At 44.8% G+C, this 21,609-nt stretch overlaps 4 protein-coding genes across 7 annotated transcripts; 2 read left to right on the top strand and 2 right to left on the bottom strand.

Moving 5' to 3' along the window:
• Positions 1-321: 321 nt before the first annotated feature.
• ercc5 (excision repair cross-complementation group 5) lies at positions 322-7,544 on the bottom strand (the record flags this gene model as incomplete). 2 transcript variants are annotated; one of them, XM_079217162.1, is made up of 14 exons in its annotated part: positions 322-1,103; positions 1,400-1,757; positions 2,152-2,296; positions 3,012-3,225; positions 3,396-3,515; positions 3,641-3,951; positions 4,044-4,925; positions 5,661-5,871; positions 5,987-6,130; positions 6,440-6,497; positions 6,711-6,812; positions 6,955-7,070; positions 7,199-7,374; positions 7,457-7,544. In XM_079217162.1, 14 exons carry the CDS (start codon positions 7,542-7,544, stop codon positions 555-557), a joined length of 3,474 nt encoding a protein of 1,157 aa, XP_079073288.1. In that variant the 3' UTR covers positions 322-554. The 2 variants fall into 2 exon arrangements, with proteins under 2 accessions (XP_079073288.1, XP_079073287.1); XM_079217161.1 differs by lacking the exons at positions 6,711-6,812; positions 6,955-7,070; positions 7,199-7,374; positions 7,457-7,544 and having other exon boundaries at positions 1,400-1,484; positions 1,557-1,757; positions 6,440-6,641.
• On the top strand, positions 5,862-14,311 carry blzf1 (basic leucine zipper nuclear factor 1). 3 transcript variants are annotated; one of them, XM_079217163.1, is made up of 7 exons: positions 5,862-5,911; positions 10,134-10,197; positions 10,764-11,227; positions 11,539-11,738; positions 11,891-12,019; positions 12,818-13,058; positions 13,157-14,311. In XM_079217163.1, the coding sequence occupies exons 2-7, from the start codon at positions 10,179-10,181 to the stop codon at positions 13,340-13,342; spliced, it is 1,239 nt and encodes a 412-aa protein (XP_079073289.1). In that variant the 5' UTR covers positions 5,862-5,911; positions 10,134-10,178; the 3' UTR covers positions 13,343-14,311. The 3 variants fall into 3 exon arrangements, with proteins under 3 accessions (XP_079073289.1, XP_079073290.1, XP_079073291.1); XM_079217164.1 differs by lacking the exon at positions 5,862-5,911 and adding an exon at positions 7,265-7,300; XM_079217165.1 differs by lacking the exon at positions 5,862-5,911 and adding an exon at positions 9,720-9,811.
• Positions 14,312-14,426: 115 nt separating this feature from the next.
• On the bottom strand, positions 14,427-16,081 carry trmt10c (tRNA methyltransferase 10C, mitochondrial RNase P subunit; the record flags this gene model as incomplete). Its single annotated transcript, XM_079217505.1, has 1 exon — positions 14,427-16,081. One exon carries the CDS (start codon positions 16,079-16,081, stop codon positions 14,510-14,512), a length of 1,572 nt encoding a protein of 523 aa, XP_079073631.1. The 3' UTR covers positions 14,427-14,509.
• A 506-nt stretch (positions 16,082-16,587) lies between these two features.
• Positions 16,588-18,040, top strand: txnl4b (thioredoxin-like 4B; the record flags this gene model as incomplete). The annotated part of the gene is made up of 3 exons (XM_079217509.1): positions 16,588-16,719; positions 16,818-16,969; positions 17,389-18,040. 3 exons carry the CDS (start codon positions 16,588-16,590, stop codon positions 17,552-17,554), a joined length of 450 nt encoding a protein of 149 aa, XP_079073635.1. The 3' UTR covers positions 17,555-18,040.
• Positions 18,041-21,609: the final 3,569 nt, after the last annotated feature.

Here is a 21,609-nt window from a genome sequence, read left to right as displayed (position 1 = left end):
TGGAGCTGGCGAGTGAAGAGGAGGGGTAGTGTTAAAATATTGACCCAAAATATACTTCATTTTATCAACAAGTTAAAATAGAACTTTGTACAAGTAATAGAAACCTCAGACACACTTGAATTATTTTCCACATGTGCAAAAGCCTGGGTGTTTGTGTGTTTCCGAGGCAGAGGGAGGCGGGTCAGTGTATACTGAAATACAGTGGCGCTAAAGACTGGCACCTGTCTGAGCCTCACGCTTCAACGTGAATGAAACTGCAGAAATACTTCAACTACCAAAAACATTGAGGTCAAAGATTTAATGCAAAAATATTCTCCTCCTTACAGATCATATAAACCTCGAAACATGAAAAATGTATTTTCAGTCACGTCAACAGTACAAGATAGTACAATAGTAAAAAGTACATATTTGATAATGCAGAAAAAGCTAAATTCATTACATGATTAATTTCCCCATTTCCTTTATAAATATCAAACATAATATCACAGACATTATTTGGGAGTGTGGGCATGTTTCACAACACAGCTGTTTTTTTGTTTTTTTTTAAAGTCCAGTCACACCTTCTTCCCCCTTCCTCTTCCTCTCGTGCTTCCTCTCCCTCGTGTGCTTTTCGCTCCACGGCTTCGTCGGCTGCCGTCGAAGACGGATCGGGCTGTAACCATAGCAACTTCCCTGCCACCGTCGCTGCCTTCACTAGAGCTGCTGCTGCTCCTCCTGACCCGCTGAGGTACAGTCTTAGGAGACCGGGGGGCGGCCTTCACCGAGACAGACTCCTGGCTGGTGCTGCTCACATCCTTCAGAGGTGGAGGAGGAGATTCAACAATCACCTCCGACCCCAGAAACCCTCCTCCTGCCACAGACCTCTCCTCTTCTCTCTCTCCTCCTCTTCCTCCTTTCTTCGGACTCTTGCTTGCCACCTTTCCTTTCTTAGTTTTGGATGGGGATGGCCTATCCTTGTCACCGTCCTCCTCTTCCTCATCCTCCTCTCCTCCTTTTCTCTCCTTCCTCTTCAAGCAGGTGACGGCTCTGCGTAGTCGCTGGCTGCGAATCGCCTGCTTTTCCTGTTGCTCCATGCGGAAGAACGAGTCGATCCGCAGCTGGGTCTAAACCAAAACAGTGAGAGATGAAGTGTACATGATTTAAGATGAGCGGGGTTTTATTTCCTCCGTTAGTGGCTTTTTAAAATGTACACAATCAAACTGGAGACATTCAAGAGACATCTTAGGTGTGCTCACTGGACTGAAGGCTCAATTGCATCACGCAAATCTAAAATCCCATTTGGCTCCTCCTTGACGCAAACATGTGGATATATATATATTCTCCTTAAATTTATTTTGGATGGGTGGAGTAATTAGCTGGCATTTCACTGCAAAAGTATCCCTCGGGTGCACCTGCATACCTGCTGGGTGCTGAGCTGCTTGATCACAGGCTGAAGAGTCTCCTCTGTCCTCCGACTGCTCCAGCCGAATCGACCCAGACAGAATGTAAAGGCCTGGTTCAGGAAACGTAACACTATCATGAATATGCATACACGCACAAATATATAGAAAGGATATTCTTTGATCATGTCGAGTTGTGGCCGCCCCCAGCTGAAGAGGTTGTCCGACTGGTCCACGGCAGGTTGCAGGTAAGCCTGAGCCACCGCAGGGTTCGGGAACCCAGGATACAGTTTTAGGTCTCTCAATTTCTTCTTGATCTTCGTATCCCGAGGATCGGCCACCAGACGCTTTTTCTCCTGAACCTCTGACCACCATTCACTAGAGAAAAGAAACAATAACCAGGCAAATAAACGTAAACATTATAATTTTTTTTATCTACTTCAGTTCATACACACAGGCAAATATTAACACTCATTTAAAACTCTGAATGGATTAATACATGGGCTTTAACAATTAGTTTATTTTGCCTGTATTTGACCGTCACTGTAGTGAGAGACTGGAGGAATTAAGTGTGAAAGATTCAAATTTGTGAAAAAGAGGGGAGAAAAAAAAAAAAAAAAAGGTGGCGTCAACAAGTGGATACTTTGTGGGAGTGACTGCACACTCAACCCGCAAAAATGATAAGATCAAAAACCTTTATTGACACTTACTTTAAAAATCCACTGACTTTTGAATAACCTGGACCGGTTAACTCAAACCCTGAAACACACACCTGAACTGTGTGAGTGGCTCCAGGCCGGACCCTGGGAACTCATTGAGTATCTCCATGCCAGTCACATGTCCGACCCCTGGCACGCCCTCTGTGTAGTCACTTCCCAGGAGGTAAGCCAGGTTGATCAGTTTAGTCCTGTCCAGACCTGAGACAGAGGTTGGATTGGAGACACACACAAAAAAGATGGGGGAAGAGAAGTCAAACTTGCTCTCTGCTCAGTTTGCTGACAGCCCATCAAAACACAAGTGCTGTCTCTGAAAACCAATAGAAGCTCAGCGGATTAGCAGCGCAGGTAATTTGTTACCAAGCACAGTTTCAACACCTTGTTCTTCCATCTCAGCAGGCCACAAAACAGGAGAACAGCACCATCTGCAGTCGCACTCCCATACAAGTGAGAGTGAATAAACCAGTCGTATACGGACAGATATAAAAGTCATACGAATATATATTACAATATATTATACATATATTGTGTTCTAAAAATAATCCAATGTCATATTTGTCTGTGTTTGTTTTTAGAATTAGAACAAGATATTAAGGCGTGACCTGCTTTGACTGAAAGTTGGCTGGGTTTCCCCCAAAACTAAGACCAAATGAAACTTTTCTAGTTTTCTGACTTTAACACTCCTGGTCATCATTCACTCAATCATACACTGATGGGAGGGGCTAAGGTTCCACCTGCCCATCAGGACTAACTAACATTAACACACATTCATACGCCGTAGGTACATCTACAGGAATTGTGGGGTTAAGTGTCTTGCCAAAGGACACATTGACATGGACTAGCAGAGCCGGGGGTCGAAATTAATTGTGAAACATGACTTCATACTTGACAGGGGCATGTGACAGGGAGCACTGACCCAGCTGGTTCTGCATGTCACTGAACTGGTAGTGTTCAACATATTTGTTCTGGCTGAAGAAGTTCCTGTAGACGTGTCTCCCTCCAAACAGCCACACGTCGGAGTCGTCCGTGATGGTCCCGTTTGTGTGGTCAGCGCGGTCGAGTGCCGCACACTGAGCCTCGGCCTCCATCGGCGCCACCAGGAACGGCACACCGAACAGCCGCAGCAGCTCCTGGGATCAAAGAGGGAAATAGCCATTACTCTCAAACCCCCATCCCCAAACAAACAAGACACCACCTCTTAAGATTGATGGTTTGTCTTGATCTGCACAAATAAGAGTTATAGACATTTTCCCTAAACCAGACAACATTCTAATGTGATTTCACGGTGTCTTGGGTTCACCTGGCTCTCCAGGTGCATCTGCCCAGTGACTGTGTTCGCCATCCTCTCCTGCTGCTGTTTCAGCTCCCTCAGGCTGCTCTGCTCCACCTGCAGAGAGCTCTCCAGAGCCTCCAGCTCCTCCTGCAGCACAAGTCAAAGTAGAATCACTCGACTCCTGAGGTCACAGAATTCTTCATTTCCCTTTAAAACAGTTATTAGCATTGAAGTTCAAATCTTGTGTGTCTCAACCATCCCGGAATGCTTACCATGTCAAAGTGTTCCCATTCATTTACCGCTGGAGTTGAGCTGGATTCTGTCTCTGTTCCCTCCTTTGACTCCTTCTCCTCAGTCTGTCTCTTTTTTTCTTCTTTTTCTTCATCTTCTTCATCCTCCTCCTCCTCTACAGAATCAGCAGATGGACTGCTGGGAGCCTTTATCAAACCTTCTTCTGGTTTTCCTTCCTGCTTGTTCTCATCTCTACGGACCTCACCGGGAGTTCCTTTCTTCCCAACCATTATAAGTGAATCCTCTGCGCCCTCCTCTATAAATTCTTCGTCCGACACCTCGATGAAACTATCTGGGAAAACACAAAAGAAGCCCTTTTGTTACCGTCGGCAGGTTTAAGAAGTTATGAATAAGTGTGATCTTTCCCATTTCCTTTTACTGTACCTCCTGACTCGCTCTTCTCACTGCCCTCCGACTTCACATCGTCACCGTTCCTCTCCTCCAGAGCTTCGATCACCTCGTTACTCCTCTGCTTCAATGGCCCAGGATGCATTTCAGTCTCCCCACGTAGCTGAGCAGAGAGATTGGTGAATAATGTGTTTTGATTGAAAGCAGCAGCAGCGTTTGTCTTAGTGAACAGCTCTTCTTGTTTCTCCGTCTGTCCTCTACTTCCTAGCCTCATGTCCTCCGTCAACTCTCTTTTCTTTGTCTCCGTTTCTGACCCGTGAAGTTTTTGCGGCGCCACAGAGCGAATTGCTTCATTCCTACGACCAACCGTGGCCTCTGTCTCATCTTCGGAACTACTAGCGAACAAACCATCTTCCCCGTGGAAACTTTGGACTGCAGGGTTTCCCTTAAAATCAGATTTTTCATTCGGCAGATAGTTCACACCATCAGGTTCTCTCTCTTCCTCTGAGCTGCTGATGACCACTTGTGGCACAAGACGTGGAATATTGGTCTGCATTTTGGTGGGTGAGCTGTCTTCCTCCTCAGCGAGAGCTTGTTGGATGGCCAGCAGGGTACGCGGGGACACGCTGCCATCCTTCTTTTCCAGATCCAGCGTCTCCTCCTCGGAGCTGTCGTTCATTGCAGCCCGGATCGCCTTAAGTGTCCGAGGAGAGGGTGGTGATGCGTCTCCCCGAGTCGGTTTTGACACCGAGGGTTTGGAGTCTTCTGAGGAGGGACCTGCCACTTCTGCCTTTCCCTCACAGGCAGGACGCCACAGGGGCTCGGGTCTGTCTCGTCTGGTGCCGCCTGCCAGGGAGCTCCCGGACCAGGCCGCAGCTGCCGGTTGGCTCTCAGGGGCAGCTTCACTCTTTTTGGAGCCTGCGTAGGAAAAGCAGTGTAGTTTCAAATGTGAAAACGAAAACAAGGTTGCACTTTTGGATTTAAATCATACAGTCTTTGCTGTTATAGACCCATTCCACAGATCGTTGGCTCCAGACAAAAATAGATTTAAATATGGCAACAAATCTTCTCACAAAGGTTCAAAATACGGTTGAGATGAGTCATCTATCATACTGAATTACTTTACTATAAATCAGTGGTTCTTAAACTTTTTTTTTATCCCGCCCCACTTTGGAGAAAGAAAAATGTTCATGCCCCACCGCCCCAACAAAAAGAGTGGTCGTCCTGAAACCACAAGTTAGCTGGTTCGATCCCTGGTCTCCCCATAGTTCGCATGTCAAAGTGTCCTTGAGCAAGACACTGAAACCCCAGTTGCTTCCCGGGCGCTTCTCAGCAGCACACTGCTCCTTAATTACTAAGGACGGGTCAAATGCAGAGAATAATTGCCCCACTGTGTGATTAATAAAGGATTATAAAAAAGAGAAGACATCAAATCAACATCCCTCCCCACTCCTTGCGCCACACCTGTAATACCTCCGCACCCCACTAGAGGGGCGTGCCCCACAGTTTGAGAACCACTGTTATAAATCAACGTGAAACTGTGTAATAAAGCAATTATGAGCAGTAACTATTTTGGAAACTCTTCTTTTTTGTTCTAGAAACAGGAAAACTTTCTCTTAAAAATAAACTGAATTCAATCATAGCCTCCCTCACCTTTAATAAGGATATAGTGGGAATTGTCCTCTGAAACCAGCCGGCGTGACTCTACGTTGTGACTCTGCTCGTCCCCGTCCTGTTGGCAGAGCTGTGGAGCGCTGCCGGCGCTCCGCTGAGTCATCTCCTTCTCCACACCCTTCAGACGCTGGTTCAGCTGGTTCCTCTGCAGCAGGCCGGCCAACTGGTACTGGGAAAAATCTCCTGAAAGCTAAGAGGAAGAGGAGTCTGTGTTGAAGAGCAGGAGATGGGTAAGTGCGTGTGTGTGTGTGTGTGTGTGTGTGTGTGTGTGTGTGTGTGTGTGTGTGTGAATACATCAACAGTACCTCTGGGGGTTTGTGGTACATGGTCCTGCGTCTTTTGGAAAACTCTTTCATGTCTTTGAGTATCTCGTGTTTCATTTCAGGAGGCAGGCTGGAAAACTCCTCTGAGTTGATATCCACTGAGTTGGGGTTTTCATACATTTCTCCCTGAGACACAGCCAACATAAGAACACAGGAATTATGTGAGGACTTTCTTTGGATGAGACGCTAAATATTTTCGGAAGATACATTGTATAATTCTATGAAACAATCAAGACACTATGACTTCACTCAGCAAAGACACTTTATTCGAACAAAGCCAGGACGAGAACAGGATTCAGCAACAACCAAGTAATATTTAAACATTGCTACAACAACAAAATACCATCAATATTCGCTCGAACAAACTATTTGAAGCTCTATCATTTGGTGGTGGTGCTATTCAATGTTTCTCTTCTGTGCACGTTATAACTTTACCTGATACATGTGATAACCCTCATCTGTCTCGTCCAACTCTCTCTCTTCCTCCTCTGAACTGAATAAATAAAAACACATTAAAATGATTAAAGTACCAGTATTATAGGTGAAATAGCTGTATAAAAAAAAACTCAACTCTCCCATCTAACATATGTGAAGACGAGAAGCTTTCCAGCCCGTTCAACTGTGGATGGATGCAACGCTGTGGAGTGGATTGTAGAAATTTTGACTGAAGTGGAACAATGACTAGAGAGTAGTGACCGTCCCAGACCTGCTTTTGGCCTTCTCCTCTGCAGTGGGCAGGGCTGGTAGAACATATATGTCGTCAATCTCATCTCTCCTCACAGTGGAGAGGCTGGGCAGAGGATCCTTACTGTGGTAGAGGGGGAAGAAACACTTAAATGAAATGTAAATGACTCTACAAAGAGAATATACAGTTAATTGTGTAGGTGGAGAGAAACATGTTCTTTATTTCTTGGCCAACCCTCCACCTGCACACTGCCCCCATCCCTCACCTGCGGTCCCCGAGTGCAGCTTTGATAGCCTGTCTCTTCAGGAATGTCTTCAGGAGTTTCTCGTTGGTCTGTTTGGACTCCCGGTTCAACTCCTCCTTCCTCTGCCTCCTCACAGCCTGCAGGAGAGGAGAGCCACACAGAACGCAATGCGTGGGAATCACGTGAATTTTGGAAAGAAATATCCAAAGAATTCTCAACACGGGATTTTTTGCTTCTTCTTTTTTTCCGCAAGCGATGGACTTACCAGCGTCTGTCTCTTCAGCAGCGGCGCGTCCCCGTCAAACACGAAGATCGGCCTGATGCGGAAGAAGAGCAGCTTACAGACGCGGTGGAAGAGAGTGAGCAGGTGCGCGTTCTGGACGCTGTTGCCGTCGCGGTCCCGCACGCCCTTCACCGCCTGGTTCAGCCAGATGCTGATGTCTGGAGGGGTCTGGTTAAGGTTAGCAATGACAGACGTAGAGAAAGGCAGACGAACAGATCAAAGCCAAAGTCAAGAGGATACCAACGGCCAGGATCTTCCCCTCCAGAGTCTCGGGGTTGACTGGTTTGCCCGTACTCTCCAGCAGCCTCCAGAGTCCATGCACTCCCATGATCACTAGCGGTAGAGGCCAAAACGCACGCGAAACAATGTAAATATAACAAACTGAAACACGACAGGTTTACCTGTGCATGACTAGTCTGAGCAATTTATTGAGTCAACTCCGACATTACAGTGAGAATGAATAAAGCAGAAACTATACTGCAGCGGCACGTTTAGTTGTGACGCTATTTTTTGTCCGTAGAGAAATGATTGACTACGCACAAAGGTTCCGCATTATTTACTTTGGGTCATATTTTGCTGTGACACCACCAGCTTCGGGCAGCATCCTTTTTCTGATCTGTAATAAGTTGAACAGTTAGTTGCTGTATATTTGTCAATGATAAGTATCCATGTAAATAGGGTTGGGCACCGGTTCCAACACGTCCGGTACCTACTGGACCGAAAAGCAACGCAGATTTCGGTGCTTCCTTCCGGTGCCTGAGCCGATTTAAATACTTTTTTTTTTTTTTTTTACACTACTCTGTAAAGTTGCACGGTATATAGATACTAGAGATGGGCAAACAATACCAGAGCTCCGAAGCTTGTGTTAGTCTACTGAACCGCTGTGTGTCGGCGCAAAGTGTCGGAGCTTGTATCAAATGACAACTGTCACGTGACTGATGACGTCCGAAGCTTCGGACGTCATTAGTGCTTCACGAAGCGTTTCATCGGTTTGACGCGTTTGACAGCTTGAACGTTTTGGCACCAAACTCTGCTTCATAAGATGCCTCAGTGTCAATCAACAATGTGGGGTTTGAGAGAGGAGATACCGATAATTGTGAGTTCATAAGCACGTTCCAATGCCACTTCTATGAAATCTTACCTCATTAAAATGAGCTATAAAGAACAAATACTATTTATAACTCTGTTGGCATAAAAGGTTAGAGCGATGAAAATATGAAGAAATCTACTCAATTGTAAATGTGTCCATATTATAGTGGGTTACATACATGCAGAATAAACTTTTCCGTTCTGTGTGGAGAGGTTCGAATCCCATCATGAACCCGTCGTTTCATATTATTGACCTGCATTTAGTTTTATTACAATGTAAAAAACAACAAAAGCAACATCGATAATGGTTGTATATAACTTCAAATCCGTGAATGAACACGCAGCTTTCATTGACTTTTACTGCAGAGATGTGAGATTGAAACATTGAGGTGTTCTAGTGCTTTGGTCACACTGTTAAAGGGCTGCTTTGACTCCAGTCGGCCACCAGATGTCGCTGTTTTTCTTCAAAGTGAAGCCCCAAAGCTTCGAATCATTTTCGGTACAAATAGGAAGAAAGCCTCAATGCTTCACGAGGCTTCATCCGCCCATCCCTAATAGATACTAAAAAGGTAGCAAGGTCCCCGCACGCTAAAAACGATTATTAAAATAGCGCGGATCAGAGCACACTCGCTGCTCTGCTCTCTGTCTGCCTGCACGCAGAGCGGGGTTCGAGGGGGCGGGGCTTCCAGCGCTCACACACACACAGCGCGCGCACACAGAGATCGCTGGAGACACGAGCACGAGCTTTTGTACGTCCGTCCTCGGCTTGATGGAACAAATCTCTCCAGTTGATATGAATGATGACGTGTAGTCCAGTAAAGCAGCAGTTTGTAGAATCCAACAGTTTCTGAGTTCTGTTGCACCAGTCCCATCAGGCCACGTTAAGTTAAAAGGTTTGAAGCTGTAGTTTGAAGTGTGTTTTGTATGTACTTATTTATGTATATCTATAGTATACTAAAAACAGTTAATAATATTGTTCAATTTGAAGAAAAAAATTGCCTTGGCAATAAAAAAAGTATCGGTTCAGGCACCGTTTAGGCACCGGTATCGTTTTAAAAGTATCGGTTTAGCACCGGTATCGGAAAAAACCCAAACGATACCCATCCCTACATGTAAAGCAACACAGTAACGGACTCGGGATCGGTTTTGTGTTGAGTGGACGAAGACGGACCGTTAATTCATTTCGGTATTTACTTCCTGGATTTAGTCTGTCAGGCTCTATTGCGTCACGCTACTGTTGCTTCGACAACGTGTCCATATCGTAGATGCTGTCAGACATGGCCAGGGTGAATGTTTAGCTAACGATCTTTGGGTAAGGAGCGTGCACAGCTTTAGTTTGCAAAAAAGAGGAGGCATTCCTTGGCCGGAAGTGTTGCCTGAAACACAAAACCCAGGGTAAAAAAATCACGTTTTCCCCGTCAGAGGCCAACTGTGTCCGGTGACAAACTCAACAGCTTGCTGCTGTTTACACGAATCAATCGAGGAGGTTGGATCCATTGTTACCCGGTATGTTGTCTAACAATTTGTCTGAGTCCCCCCAAATAGCTGTTGGAAGTGTGACGTTCTGTGTAGCAAGCCTCCATCGTCACAGCGTGTAATGCTACTTTAACTCGGGATTGTTATACTTCCAGCTAACCGCTCAGCCGAAGTAGGATAGTTAGTTAGCTGCCAGCTAACTTAGCTACTGTTATCGTGTGATGTTGTCGGTACCTCGGCTGTGAACCCTGACATTTTGACCTTTTTGGCCTCCTTTGCTCGCCGTCGCGAATACCGAATGCTCCAGATATGAACAACGAATCTCCCTTTTCTCTTTCGTTAACTCTCACAGGACGACGAGTCACCTGAACTACAGGCTCCCTCCTCGGCGGACACCATGACTGCTACTGTGAGAGGTAAACGCCATATGTTTTGATTATCTCCGTATTTACGTTTCATCAGCGTGCTGACACGTCGGCCTTGTCTGGGTCATGAGAGGCTGCTTGTTGTTTTAGACCTTTAGTAGTCCCCGTGTTTCCATTCCGTCTGCTGTTTTGCAGCCACAATACAGACAATTTGACTTATGTTCGTTTCTTACATGCAGGGAACTAGTTTCCCGCTTCCCAGCTTTGCATGGTAAAAGCCAATTGCCTCCGATGTCTAATCTCCAGTGTTTTTAATTTGGACCAAACACAAGCAGCTGTGTTGCCTGGAGGAGGTGGTGTAAACTTGGAACAGTTTCAATTCGAGTCTGACCGGTTTGCAGTACTTGACACAATAGACCCAATTAGTTGGATTCCATTACCCAGCCCCACATGCTGCTAGAGAGGGTGTGTGGCTACACCCTTGGCATCTATTTGGCCACTTCAAGTCTTTGTCCGTGTTGTTTGGCATTGGGCAAATCAAACGTCATTTCATTTCATTTAATTTGCAAGACATTTAAGTGCAAAGTGTGAACCTGGCTTTATTTCCTTTTGTCCAGGCTCTGCCATTGCGCCTATCCGAGGGGCTGGCGATGGCATGGAAACTGAAAAACCGCCTGCCGCCATTCTGGAGACAAACACAGACACACTACCACCAGGTCCGCCGGCAGTTCCCTTCCTGAATGTGGCGAGCCCTAAACGTAGCCCCAAATCCACTCGGCCTGCTTCCCCTGCGGCTCCACAGCCCCTCGGGGTGCTCCACCTAGGCAAGGTGAGTCGAGAGGCCTGCACCGAGGTGGAGGCTGTGAGGATCATCGTCCCCCGCTCTGCTATTAGCCGGTGTACCCGCACAGGACCTGCCGAGGGCAAAGGGGAGGCTGGGCACCAAGCGGACGGGCCGGGCAGTGCCCCGCTGCCTCTGGTGGAGGACTGGAGAGGACAGCTGGAGAAGCTGCAGAACTCTGAACGCAGGCTGCTGCAGGACAAGGAAGGCCTGTCAAATCAGCTCCGTGTGCAGACAGAGGTAAGGCCCCAAATACAGCAGATGCATTCTGTTTAGATATGTGATGTGTGGGGCTTTGCACAGACAGGTTCAATGCTGTTTACACATTTCAAAAACATGCAGGAAGTATAGATATGTGGAACAGTACAGGGGTCGGTAACATCAGCACATTTAATGTTTCTTGACCGTTTATAATTCTGCATATTTCTTACAATGTAACCATGCTCCTCATTTCTCTTACGATGAGGCCACTGTATTGTTAAGTGAATGTAAAGGAAAAATAAATTTCTTCGGCTGTGATAAGATTTTTTCTTTTCTTTTTCGTGTGCCAGGTAAATCGTGAGCTCAAAAAGCTGCTGGTGGCATCGGTGGGCGATGACCTTCAGTACCACTTTGAGCGTCTGTCGCGGGAGAAGAACCATCTGATTCTGGAGAATGAGGCTCTCAGCCGGAGTCTGTCACACACCGCAGAGCAGCTGGAGCGGATGAGTATCCAGTGTGACGTTTGGAGGAGCAAGTTCCTGGCCAGCAGGTTTGACATAAATTAAATTAGAAATGACAAATAGAAAATGTTCCTCTCATCCTGCGAGCATATGTCAGGGACATTCTTCTATGAGGAACAATAATAGATGACAATTAACATTGTCGCGCTGAATAAACACAACATCCGTGTTGTCTGTGCAGGGTCATGGCAGAGGAGTTGACGAATGCAAGAGCTGCTCTGCAGAGACAGACCAGAGAGGCACAAGGAGCCATTCAAGACCTGCTGTTGGAGAGAGAAGAGTTCTCCAGCGACATGGTGCTCACTCACAGGTAACGCGCAGTATATTCATTATTACTAAATTATGGGAATGGTTCGTTATACTGGCTTGCAATTTAAAAATCCTGCTGAGGAAAATATGGGACACAAAAATGAAATGTGCAAGGACGAACTGCAGGAAAACATTGCTCCACTTAATGTAATTTCCTTTTATTGTTTATCTTAAGACAATAAGCATTCTCCTCTTGATGTCCACAACCTGGTGTATTTGTTGAAAGAAAAAAAAAAAAAAGCTATTGAAATGTGTGTCAAATACATACAAGATGTATCTCTATTTGCTGTATACAGACCCATTTATATTTTAATAGGTTATCATCACTTGAAGCAAACAAGTACACAGCTTTGTAGTAGTATTATGCCTCATAAAGTAAACATTTATGATTTCTGTTCCATCAGCTTAATTTGCATTTACAAGATTGCAGACAGTACATGAGTAGTAGAGGTTGTTGTTTTTTTAAGTCCATGTAGGCTAGAATGATATACTTTTATTTTGAAACATGTCACATGAAATTATTTCATTTTACTGAATTCAAAAGTATTAAAACAAATAAAGATTTGATACGACAATAACTTGGACCCTTCATTTTGCACCTTTACCACAGCCTAGTTAACTTGGAGACGACTGCATTAAGAAATTGACCATTTATAGAACATTTATATAAAAAGTATCTGCTTATTGAGATCGCTGTGCCGACTCAAACATAGCAAATCTTGAGTACAAATAGTTCAAGTTCACAGCTTAGCCACTGATACTTAAGTTTGTATGTTTCTTTTGTTTTACCCGTCATCAGATCTCTGGAGCAGCTCCTGGTTTCTCTGCAGTGGGGCAGGCAGCAGACATACTACCCCAGTGCACAGCCTCTTAGCACAGGAGAGCTGGCAGCAGCCAATCACAAGCTAGCAGATGCCATCAACTCTCACCTGCTGGGAAGCAGCAGCAGCAGCAGCAGCATCAGCAACGTGGTGGTGAAGAGCAGCACTGCAACAGCTGACCTGCTCTGCAGCACTCCGGCTGAGAAGATGGCTGAGAAGGTACGAACAACGCCATACCCTTGTGGAAATCTGACCATTTTATAACAATTTGTCAAAGTCCAAAGCATCACAGATTTGTTGTCTGTGTTCTGTCTTAGGTGCTGAAGATTTTAGACCCAATTTCCTGTTTGGAAATCAAGGCAGACTCTCCGCTCAGCGACTCCGCCCCCTCGAGCTTCCTCAGCAGTAAGAAGAGCATCGGCAGGTTTCACCCGTATACCCGCTACGAAAACATCACTTTTAACTGCTGCGAGCGCTGCACGGGAGACATCCTGGTGCTGTAGCGGGGTCAAAGGGCAGCAAACTCACCAATCCAACGCTGATGCAGCATCAGAGGTTATTTCAAATGGCCAATATCCGAACTGCAGTGTACTCTGGAGATTATTGCCGCTGTGTGTCAAGTGACTTGGCTGCTCCAAGCAGACAGCTTCTGTCTCAGTAAGAGTCCTCTGTGCCACACAGCGACTGTTGGAATTCCACAATTGCAGATTATGTTTTTAAAATTGTATCAACCTCCTGTTTATTTTTCTCTTTAACTTGAAAAAGAAAGACGAAAATGGAGTGCTTTGTTCAGGGATTGTGACATGAGTCATTGCAGCCTGGTTTAAACTATGGGAAGGGCTATTTATTTCTGGGATGCAAGGTCAAAATGTTGGGTCAGTTTTACATGGTGAACAGACAGTTAGGGTGTCTGCTTATTCATACTTGAACATCAGACTAAGTTTTCTATATATAATCCTTTAACAAGATAATGAGCCTCAGGCGTGATGTGGCAGCCCGTCCCTGCAGGAAGTTAACAAACCGATGATGAGCTGATTGAACAGTCGTGATGCCTCTCGTACGGCGGAGGTCGCCCAGATATCTCAGTACGACGGTGTTTCAGAAACACTGTATTGATGCATTTTGTATAACGCATGTTCCGAAAGCGTCGTCGTATACACTTAATATCTTGGATGCGGTTTTGACGGTACCACAATAGATTTATTGTACACAATTGACAAATCTGGTTATTTGCAAAGAGTTGAACTTTAGATTTTTTTTTTCTTGAATCATGTCATTTTGGGTGATGTTTTTTTTCGTGTAATTTATATTTAAAAAATGAGTCAACTTTGTTTCAAACAAAGCTGTATAATATTTTTTGCTTATTTGATCTGCATGGAGAAGTGTGAAATGATGTTTACGCTGTATTTTACAGTGAAAGCACACCATCAAAATATTTATACATCTTTTGTTTTCCATGTCAGACTGAAATAAATACCAAAGTAGTTTCTACTTGTAATGTCTCGTTCTTTTCTTGTTTATAACCTTGCATTGGAACTCAAAACAAAGCAGCCAGTGATTATCTATTACAACACTTTAATCCCCGCTTGTCTCAGGTTTTGACATTTCCTCAAACACCACTTGTGAACAGACTGTATGTCCTTATTGTACCAAGTTAACATTTGTTGACTTTACTCATCATCCCTCCACAGCTTGCTTTTGCCTGCACCTTTTCTTCCCTCTATGTTGCTCTTAAATGACGTCCGTACTCTGGTTGCCGCCGGTTGGTTTTCCCTGTCACCGGCCGGTCTAGCCACTCTGCCTCTCTCACTGAACCCAGACTCTTTAGGGGATCTGGGAAGACTTTGGCCCTCATTTTTAAAAGTCCTCTCACTGTTTCTTTCTCCCGATCTAAGCAGCCTGTCGCCATCCTGTCTGTGCCCGTGGTTTGAGACTCCCCTGCCTCCGTTGTTGGCCGTCTCTTTCTGCGTGTGTTTGTGGAAGCCGTCATACTTCCTCTTGGGCACGAACTTTAACGCCTCCTCCCATTTCCCCGTCTCCTTGAGAGTGAGCATGATGCGGATCATCTGGTCCAGAGTCAGATTTTTGGCTCCCATCTCCCAGTGGAGGAACTCGTCCAGTGGTAAACGGGCCGTGGCGAGATTCAGACGCTTTGCATTGGCCAGCGACAGGCCTGACTGGATCGACCGGTCCACCAGTGCTCCAATGATGTAGACCTTGGAGTGGTCATACTTGCGGAGAACGTTGGGGGAGTCCGCAGTGAGGTACACAAGCTGTTCCCGGGGGAACCGATCCACATGCTGCTGGTCAGTGCTGGTGACCAACAGGCGGTCCCAGGCCTCGGCACCGTAACGCTTGACCAGCTCGCTCCTGTAGGCTCCGTCCGCCTGCAGGTTGCAAAAGTGCAGGTGGTAAGGCTCGGCGGCACGCCGATTCCACCCTTCCACCTCCATCAGCTGGGACACGGTGTTCTCCAACTCCCGCCTGGCCATGTTTGACTCGTAGCTCATGTCAAGCACCAGTGGCTGACCGAACAGCATGGCCTGGGCGCTCCTCCAGGCCAAGAGCTTGTCCAGGGAGCGCCCCCAGAACTGGAGGATTAACGTGTTTTTAAGTTCCGATCCCCTCTCGTCCTTCGCATCGCAGTCTCGTATTCTCCTCTGCTCCAGCGAGGCATCCCTCGCTGTCTTCCTTTGCTGCTGCTTCTCTTTACGGGCCCTTTTGTGGCCCTCCTTAATGGCCAGGTACTTCAGGTACTTCTTCCTGGCGGACTTGGTGGTGAGCTCGGCCAGCGTCTGGACCTCTTCATCGCTCATCTCTTGGGGTACAAGCTTCCCAGCTTGCCGCCACATTGTAACCAGATCGCGTGTGGCCTCGAGGGAAGAACTGCCCTTTGAATCACCACCTGGTTCTTTGAGGTTATCATCATCATCATCATCGCTTGCTTCCTTTTCCTCATCCCGTTGTGGCCTCTCTTCTGATGCTACTCGGGCTCTCATCACAGATTTCCATTTGTCCAAATCTAGTGTCTGCATTTCCTCGGGATTTTCTCTTTTTGGCTGGAGGGCATCTTTCCACACCGGGATCCCAGTCCGGAAGTGACCAGCAGAAACGTGTGGCCGGTGACGACCTGCGCTGCGGACTAAGAGAGAAGCACATGGCCTCTTGGTGACACAGGGCGCCAAACAGAGGCCGCCTCTCCAGAGTTCACACACACCCTGGGAAGTGAAGAGTCGTAGCATCGCGATGCAATATATGAAACTGCAGCGAAGTACCAAAGTACAAAAACGAGGAAATATAGACTGCTGGACTGTCACTCTGTCTGTGAGAATTTAAACGGAACAAAATGTATCGTCTGCATCTCGAGTCTTACATGTAGTTTCGTCCACCTGTGCTCGCGACGTTCACGCTTGTCCAAAATCAAGAGAAGGTCACGTTGTTCAAACGGTGTCACACTATAACGTGTCGTAGTGAAACAACATCGAGTGTGTGGCTCTAAATATTTCTCTCACTGACGTTGACTGACAATAACACGTCATGTCAACCAACATAATGACCCTACTGCTCACTACTGATGCCTTTAATTCTCCACGACAGGTCAATATACATTTTAAAAATCATGTTTACACTACTGACAGTGTCACGTGGTTTCCAGTCGGATTTGTTTTCACGGTGGCGTCCAGCATTTATGACGTAAGTTCCTCGTCTTCGCACAATAAGGGAAGCTAACTTTCTTTTAGCCTCCAAGATGAGTCTGTTTTTGCCAAAATTAGCTTACAAGAAAGACATAGATGAGGTCATTAAAGGTGTAGCAGAGAAAGTCTTGGTGTTGAGGTTTGGGAGAGACGAAGACTCGGTTTGTCTGCACCTCGATGAGATTGTAAGTAGGATCTTTAATGCAAATAATCTAATGGCTGCTCAGTCTGAGTACCGCGACTATTTAGCTTTTGCAAATGTGTACCGTTTCTGTCCCTCCAGCTGTCAAAAACTGCCCACGACTTGAGCAACATGGCGTCCATCTACATCGTCGATGTGGATAAATCTCCCATCTACACACGATACTTCGACATCAGCTACATCCCCTCCATTGTTTTCTTTTTCAACGGACAGCACATGAAGGTGGATTATGGGTGAGTGAATGGAGGTTAACGTGGCTGAGGTTGTGATCGTCTGATCCAGTTTATCAAAAGGGCGGAAAATGACGATGCATTAAAATGCAGATTGTGGTTCTATTATTGTCTAGTAATCATCCCAGTCTGCAGAGCCCATTGACATCTTCAAATGTCTTGTTTTGCCCCACAAACGGTGCAAAACCCTACAATATTCAATTGATATACTTAAAAGATAGCCCAAACCCTTTTTAGCGCTTTCCCTTAAAACATTACCAAAAAAGTTGGAGTTTAATGTTCTGTAGTTTTGGGAAACGGCCATCACATTGCCCTCTTTCCAACAGTCCACACCCCACTGGAGAAGCTGGTTTTGCATTTGTACAACAGATGCACACGCTGTAATAAAAGAAGAGTCTGACTGACCTAATTTTCTCTCTCAGCTCTCCAGATCACACCAAGTTTGTCGGCAGCTTCAAGACCAAACAAGATTTCATGGACCTGATCGAGGTCATATACAGAGGGGCCATGCGTGGGAAGATGATTGTCCAGAGTCCCATAGATCCTCGAAATATTCCCAAATTTGATCTCCTCTACCATGGGATTTAAACTCGACATCGCCACTGTGCGGCCCTATGATCGTAATGATTTCCCACTGAGTGGCATCAACCACAGCTGAACAACTGACACTTTGATATTCAAGCAACCGTCTGAATAAGTTTTGATATTAAATCGTGTAATGTTCCTTTTTATAAAGAAGGAAAATGACAAATTGTACAATACAAGAGTAAGGTGGAAAGACTGAAATCTATACACACGTTAGACTTAAAAATGAAGCGATGACGAGGACACACAATGAAATGGGCTCTGTTATTTTATGAACTGCAGTACGTGCTTCATGAATGAATGATGTGCTCTTAGCCATTCTCATGTTCTCCATGTCTCATGTTTGATAGAGAAGATGTGTGTTTTGATGAAATAGGTTCTGCTAATTTATTGAGATTTTACTTCTGCCTTATGAAATGCATTCATGCTGTTTCCCATGGAAAAGAGCTGTATTATCAGCAGTGAAATACAATTAATTTATCCAATGTACATGCTCTGTTTTTTTTATAATAAACTTTTATATTTGATCATTCATCATTAAGGACAACCCTAATATTAAATAAAACTGCCAACAGTGTAATTTCTGGATAATGAATACAATAAATCCATATATGAATTTATATATGAATCCTACATTATACAACACCAAACCTAAATCTGAAGCTTTGCTGAAATAAATTAGCGGTCTTTGGTTGGTGGCCCATATAGTGCTGGGTGATGATTGAATATGGTAAGTCATCATCTTTCAATGGAAACATTATTATCATATATCGCTATACCGTGAAACACAATTCAAGTGAAGTTTTCAATTAAATGAGAAAATACACAGTACTTTTAATTTATCAAGTATTTGATTCACAAGATTATAAAAAAACATTAGGTTATTTCATATAGTTTTTTTATTTTTATTAAATGACCTAATATGCTATTTTTTGATATATCTCTTAATTTAAGATATGAAATGACTTGTATCTTGATGATTTTGCCGTACTTTCTAGGATTAGAGACTGAATAGAGATAATGTAATTTGACAAATACACAAACCGTAATGGGTACAGTCATCACAATCCTTCTCAAATTATTAATAATTCTTACTTTTGCATTTAGTAGCTGCCCCAACACTAACACAGAGCAATGCAATACTGAGTACACCCAGAACAGGCCACTGCCACTGGACCCATCTGGCTGCAGATTCCTCTTGAAACCCTAATAATGAAGGATGTGTTTTCATCTCCAGCACCATGTAACATACAGGCATGAGTTATCAATTGCTCCTACATTGATTGTACAATCAACTGTGTACCTGCAGCATGTCTTCCTGCTCTGCTCCCTGCTCCGGGGCGATGGGCGCTGTGCATCTTTTATTTGTAACCCAGTTCCGCGATGGGCTTGGCCCAGGAGTAGTCGTTGGTGCGTAGAGGGAAGAAAGGGGCCATGAAGGACTTCGCTCTCTGGGCTGGATTCATGTCTTCGGCGTCAGGGTAGTTAGCATTACGGTGGTCCTGATACCAATTGTCGAAAAGCCTGATAACAATTCACACAACAGAGAATAATGTAACAATCCTACATTAATCATTCTTAGTATATAAAGTAAATGAATTGAACGAAATGCAGCGTGATGTTGAGCACAGAACAAGGTGGACACCCATTGTATATTTGTTGTTCAGGATCAAAGGATAGGTTCACATTCTTTTTGTCTTTGTCTTTAAACAAACACGCTGAAACATATTTTGGTCTCAGGTAACCTTCAGTGGAACTTTGTAATGAATTTTTACGCTGAGCAAGGATTTTGTCCCCATCACGTCTTTTGTGGAATATTTCGTAGCCAATAAGGGATGAAGAAACAATTACAGCAGCCAATCAACTTGGACAGAAGACAATTTTAGATCTTGAACTTATGTAAAAGTACTAACACCACAATGTGAAAGTACTACAAGTCGCTGTCCTGTGAGAACCATGTACCTCGGAAAAGTCAACTTTTCATGAGCTCAGAAAAATCCTGTTTTCTGCTTTGTGATGATGCATTTTTTAGATGTCCAAAAAGCTTTTTAGCTTAAGGGGGAGGACCATTTTCTCATAACATAAAGGAACCTTCAGTTTATCACAAACATAAAACATCTTGAGATACAAGCTTTTCCCCAGACCGGAAGGGTATTAATTAAAAGTGTTAATGTACTGAGCTACATTCCACACAGGCACTGGTTTTAAATAGACTTTTGAAAAGGTGAAAATTTCTTTAATTAAGCATTGGACTAATAATTACAGTTCCTACTTGTCAACAAAACTGAGATGGGTCATTAGCTGCGTTAACCACCCGAGTCAAACACAGGACATGAACAATAGCGATATCTCACCGTCCAGTTGGAGAAAAGGGAAGCACTGTCTATCTGGCCGTTTTTGCCAACTCCCCCGAAGTACTGGTTGGTGCAGATGTTGCAGTGGTCGGTTCTGGACCAGTCCCAGTATGGAATGTAGAACTCTTGGTTCCCAGTGAGCTCCCTGATTTCGCTAGAAACACTTGGTGCCAGAAGACAAAAGCAGGGCCCTTGTGTGCAGAATTGGTGTCATAGCCCTCATATCTCTTAGCTGAGTAGTAATGCATCCACACATGCATATGTGTTGTGGAAAACATAGTTTCCCTCCACTCTTGTGTCATTGCTTCTAAGGATCATATAGCGGCTGCTGTGGCTCTGTTTCGCCTTGTGCAGGCTCGAGAAGAAGGTCTCCGTCTCAGAATCAGTCATATCTGTTATCTCTTTCCTCTCAATGTCGTGCCGTTGCTTACATTGGGGTCCTCTCCAGCCCGGGAGGCACTGACTACAATCAAAACCATCATAGTCTCCTGAGCAATTACAAGCTGCATCATAGAAGTAGTGAGGCCAGTCCACCCTGTAGTCCAGGGGTCTTGGTGAGTATTTATGCCGAGCTTCTAAACAGATTCCTCTCCCTGAACTAAACCCACAAACAGAGCCAATGAAGAGGCAACACGTCCGGGTGTTTAAAGCCTCTGGTGTTGTACAGGCACGTGGAAACTGAGCCTCCACCTCTCTGTGGCTCATCAGATACAGCACAAGGGCCAGCCAAAACCAGTGCAGCGACAGCATCCTGTCAGAGCAGATGACGACAGATAGCTGCCCAATAAGGTCCAATGAACTTCCTTTTGAAGAGTAAATCGTGAAATGCTTGTCGGACGAGTATTAACCTATAGTCCCAGGTATTATTCCGACCTGCGACACATTTCTGTGTGTCCTAATGCTGCGTTCACACCAAAAGCGTTTTGCAGCATAAGGCTACAATATTTGAAAGTGTCGAAGTGTCAAAACAGCTGATTGTTTACACTGCTCTGCCTCTTGGACTGTGTTTTACATCACTGGACCAGCCAAAGAGGTTCATTGAGGTGGGAAAAATGGAAACATATTTACATTTAAACATGTATTTAATGTCATGAGGGAATAATTAAAGCCTCATTGTTTAGTTTAGCTATATGCTGTAAGAGCATAGAGAACACTACTGATCAGACATTGACATGAACAATGAATGTCACGCTGAATCAGCAGTGTCAACATTTGGTCAGTGTCCTGTGTGGCCCTGTGTACTGAAGGACGAGAAGTTACACATAACCTTGGATGTTGTACTCTGTAGAGTTATTGATCACTTATGTACAGCAGTCCTTTATATGTTTTTAGGGCAGCAAACATCTTACCAGCTGCCTACCAGGTCTACACGTTGAATCACCGAACATGTTGGTCCATAAAAACACATTTCTCTTCAAGACAGGGAACGTCTGTCAGATAAAAGGTGTGGGAACACTATGCTCTTCATTTGCTGATGTAATATACCATAAAGGGTAGCAATACGCCAATACAATGGAGAAAGCAAACAGTTTTTCAGATGTTTTAAAAGGCGGATTGACTGGGAGGTATATGGTACAATAGGAAGTGGCTATCACCCTGTTCTGTGGAAATTAAATATATATTTTCTTTTTTGCAGTAGTTACGCTAGAGAGTCAGGAGGTGACAAACATTTTGGTGACATTCTTACTTGCATGGCAAATGGGA

This window comes from Taurulus bubalis (genome assembly GCF_910589615.1).
Source record: "Taurulus bubalis genome assembly, chromosome: 4".
Classification (NCBI taxonomy): Eukaryota; Metazoa; Chordata; class Actinopteri; order Perciformes; family Cottidae; genus Taurulus; species Taurulus bubalis.
Note: the sequence above shows the minus strand (reverse complement) of the source record. Positions and strands in the feature narration are given on the sequence as shown.

Excerpts from the sequence above, each read along its gene's own strand:
- blzf1 (XM_079217163.1), top strand. Across the intron at positions 12,020-12,817 it reads GACATGGTGCTCACTCACAG|ATCTCTGGAGCAGCTCCTGG; the intron begins GTAACGCGCAGT and ends ACCCGTCATCAG. Across the intron at positions 13,059-13,156 it reads CTGAGAAGATGGCTGAGAAG|GTGCTGAAGATTTTAGACCC; the intron begins GTACGAACAACG and ends GTTCTGTCTTAG.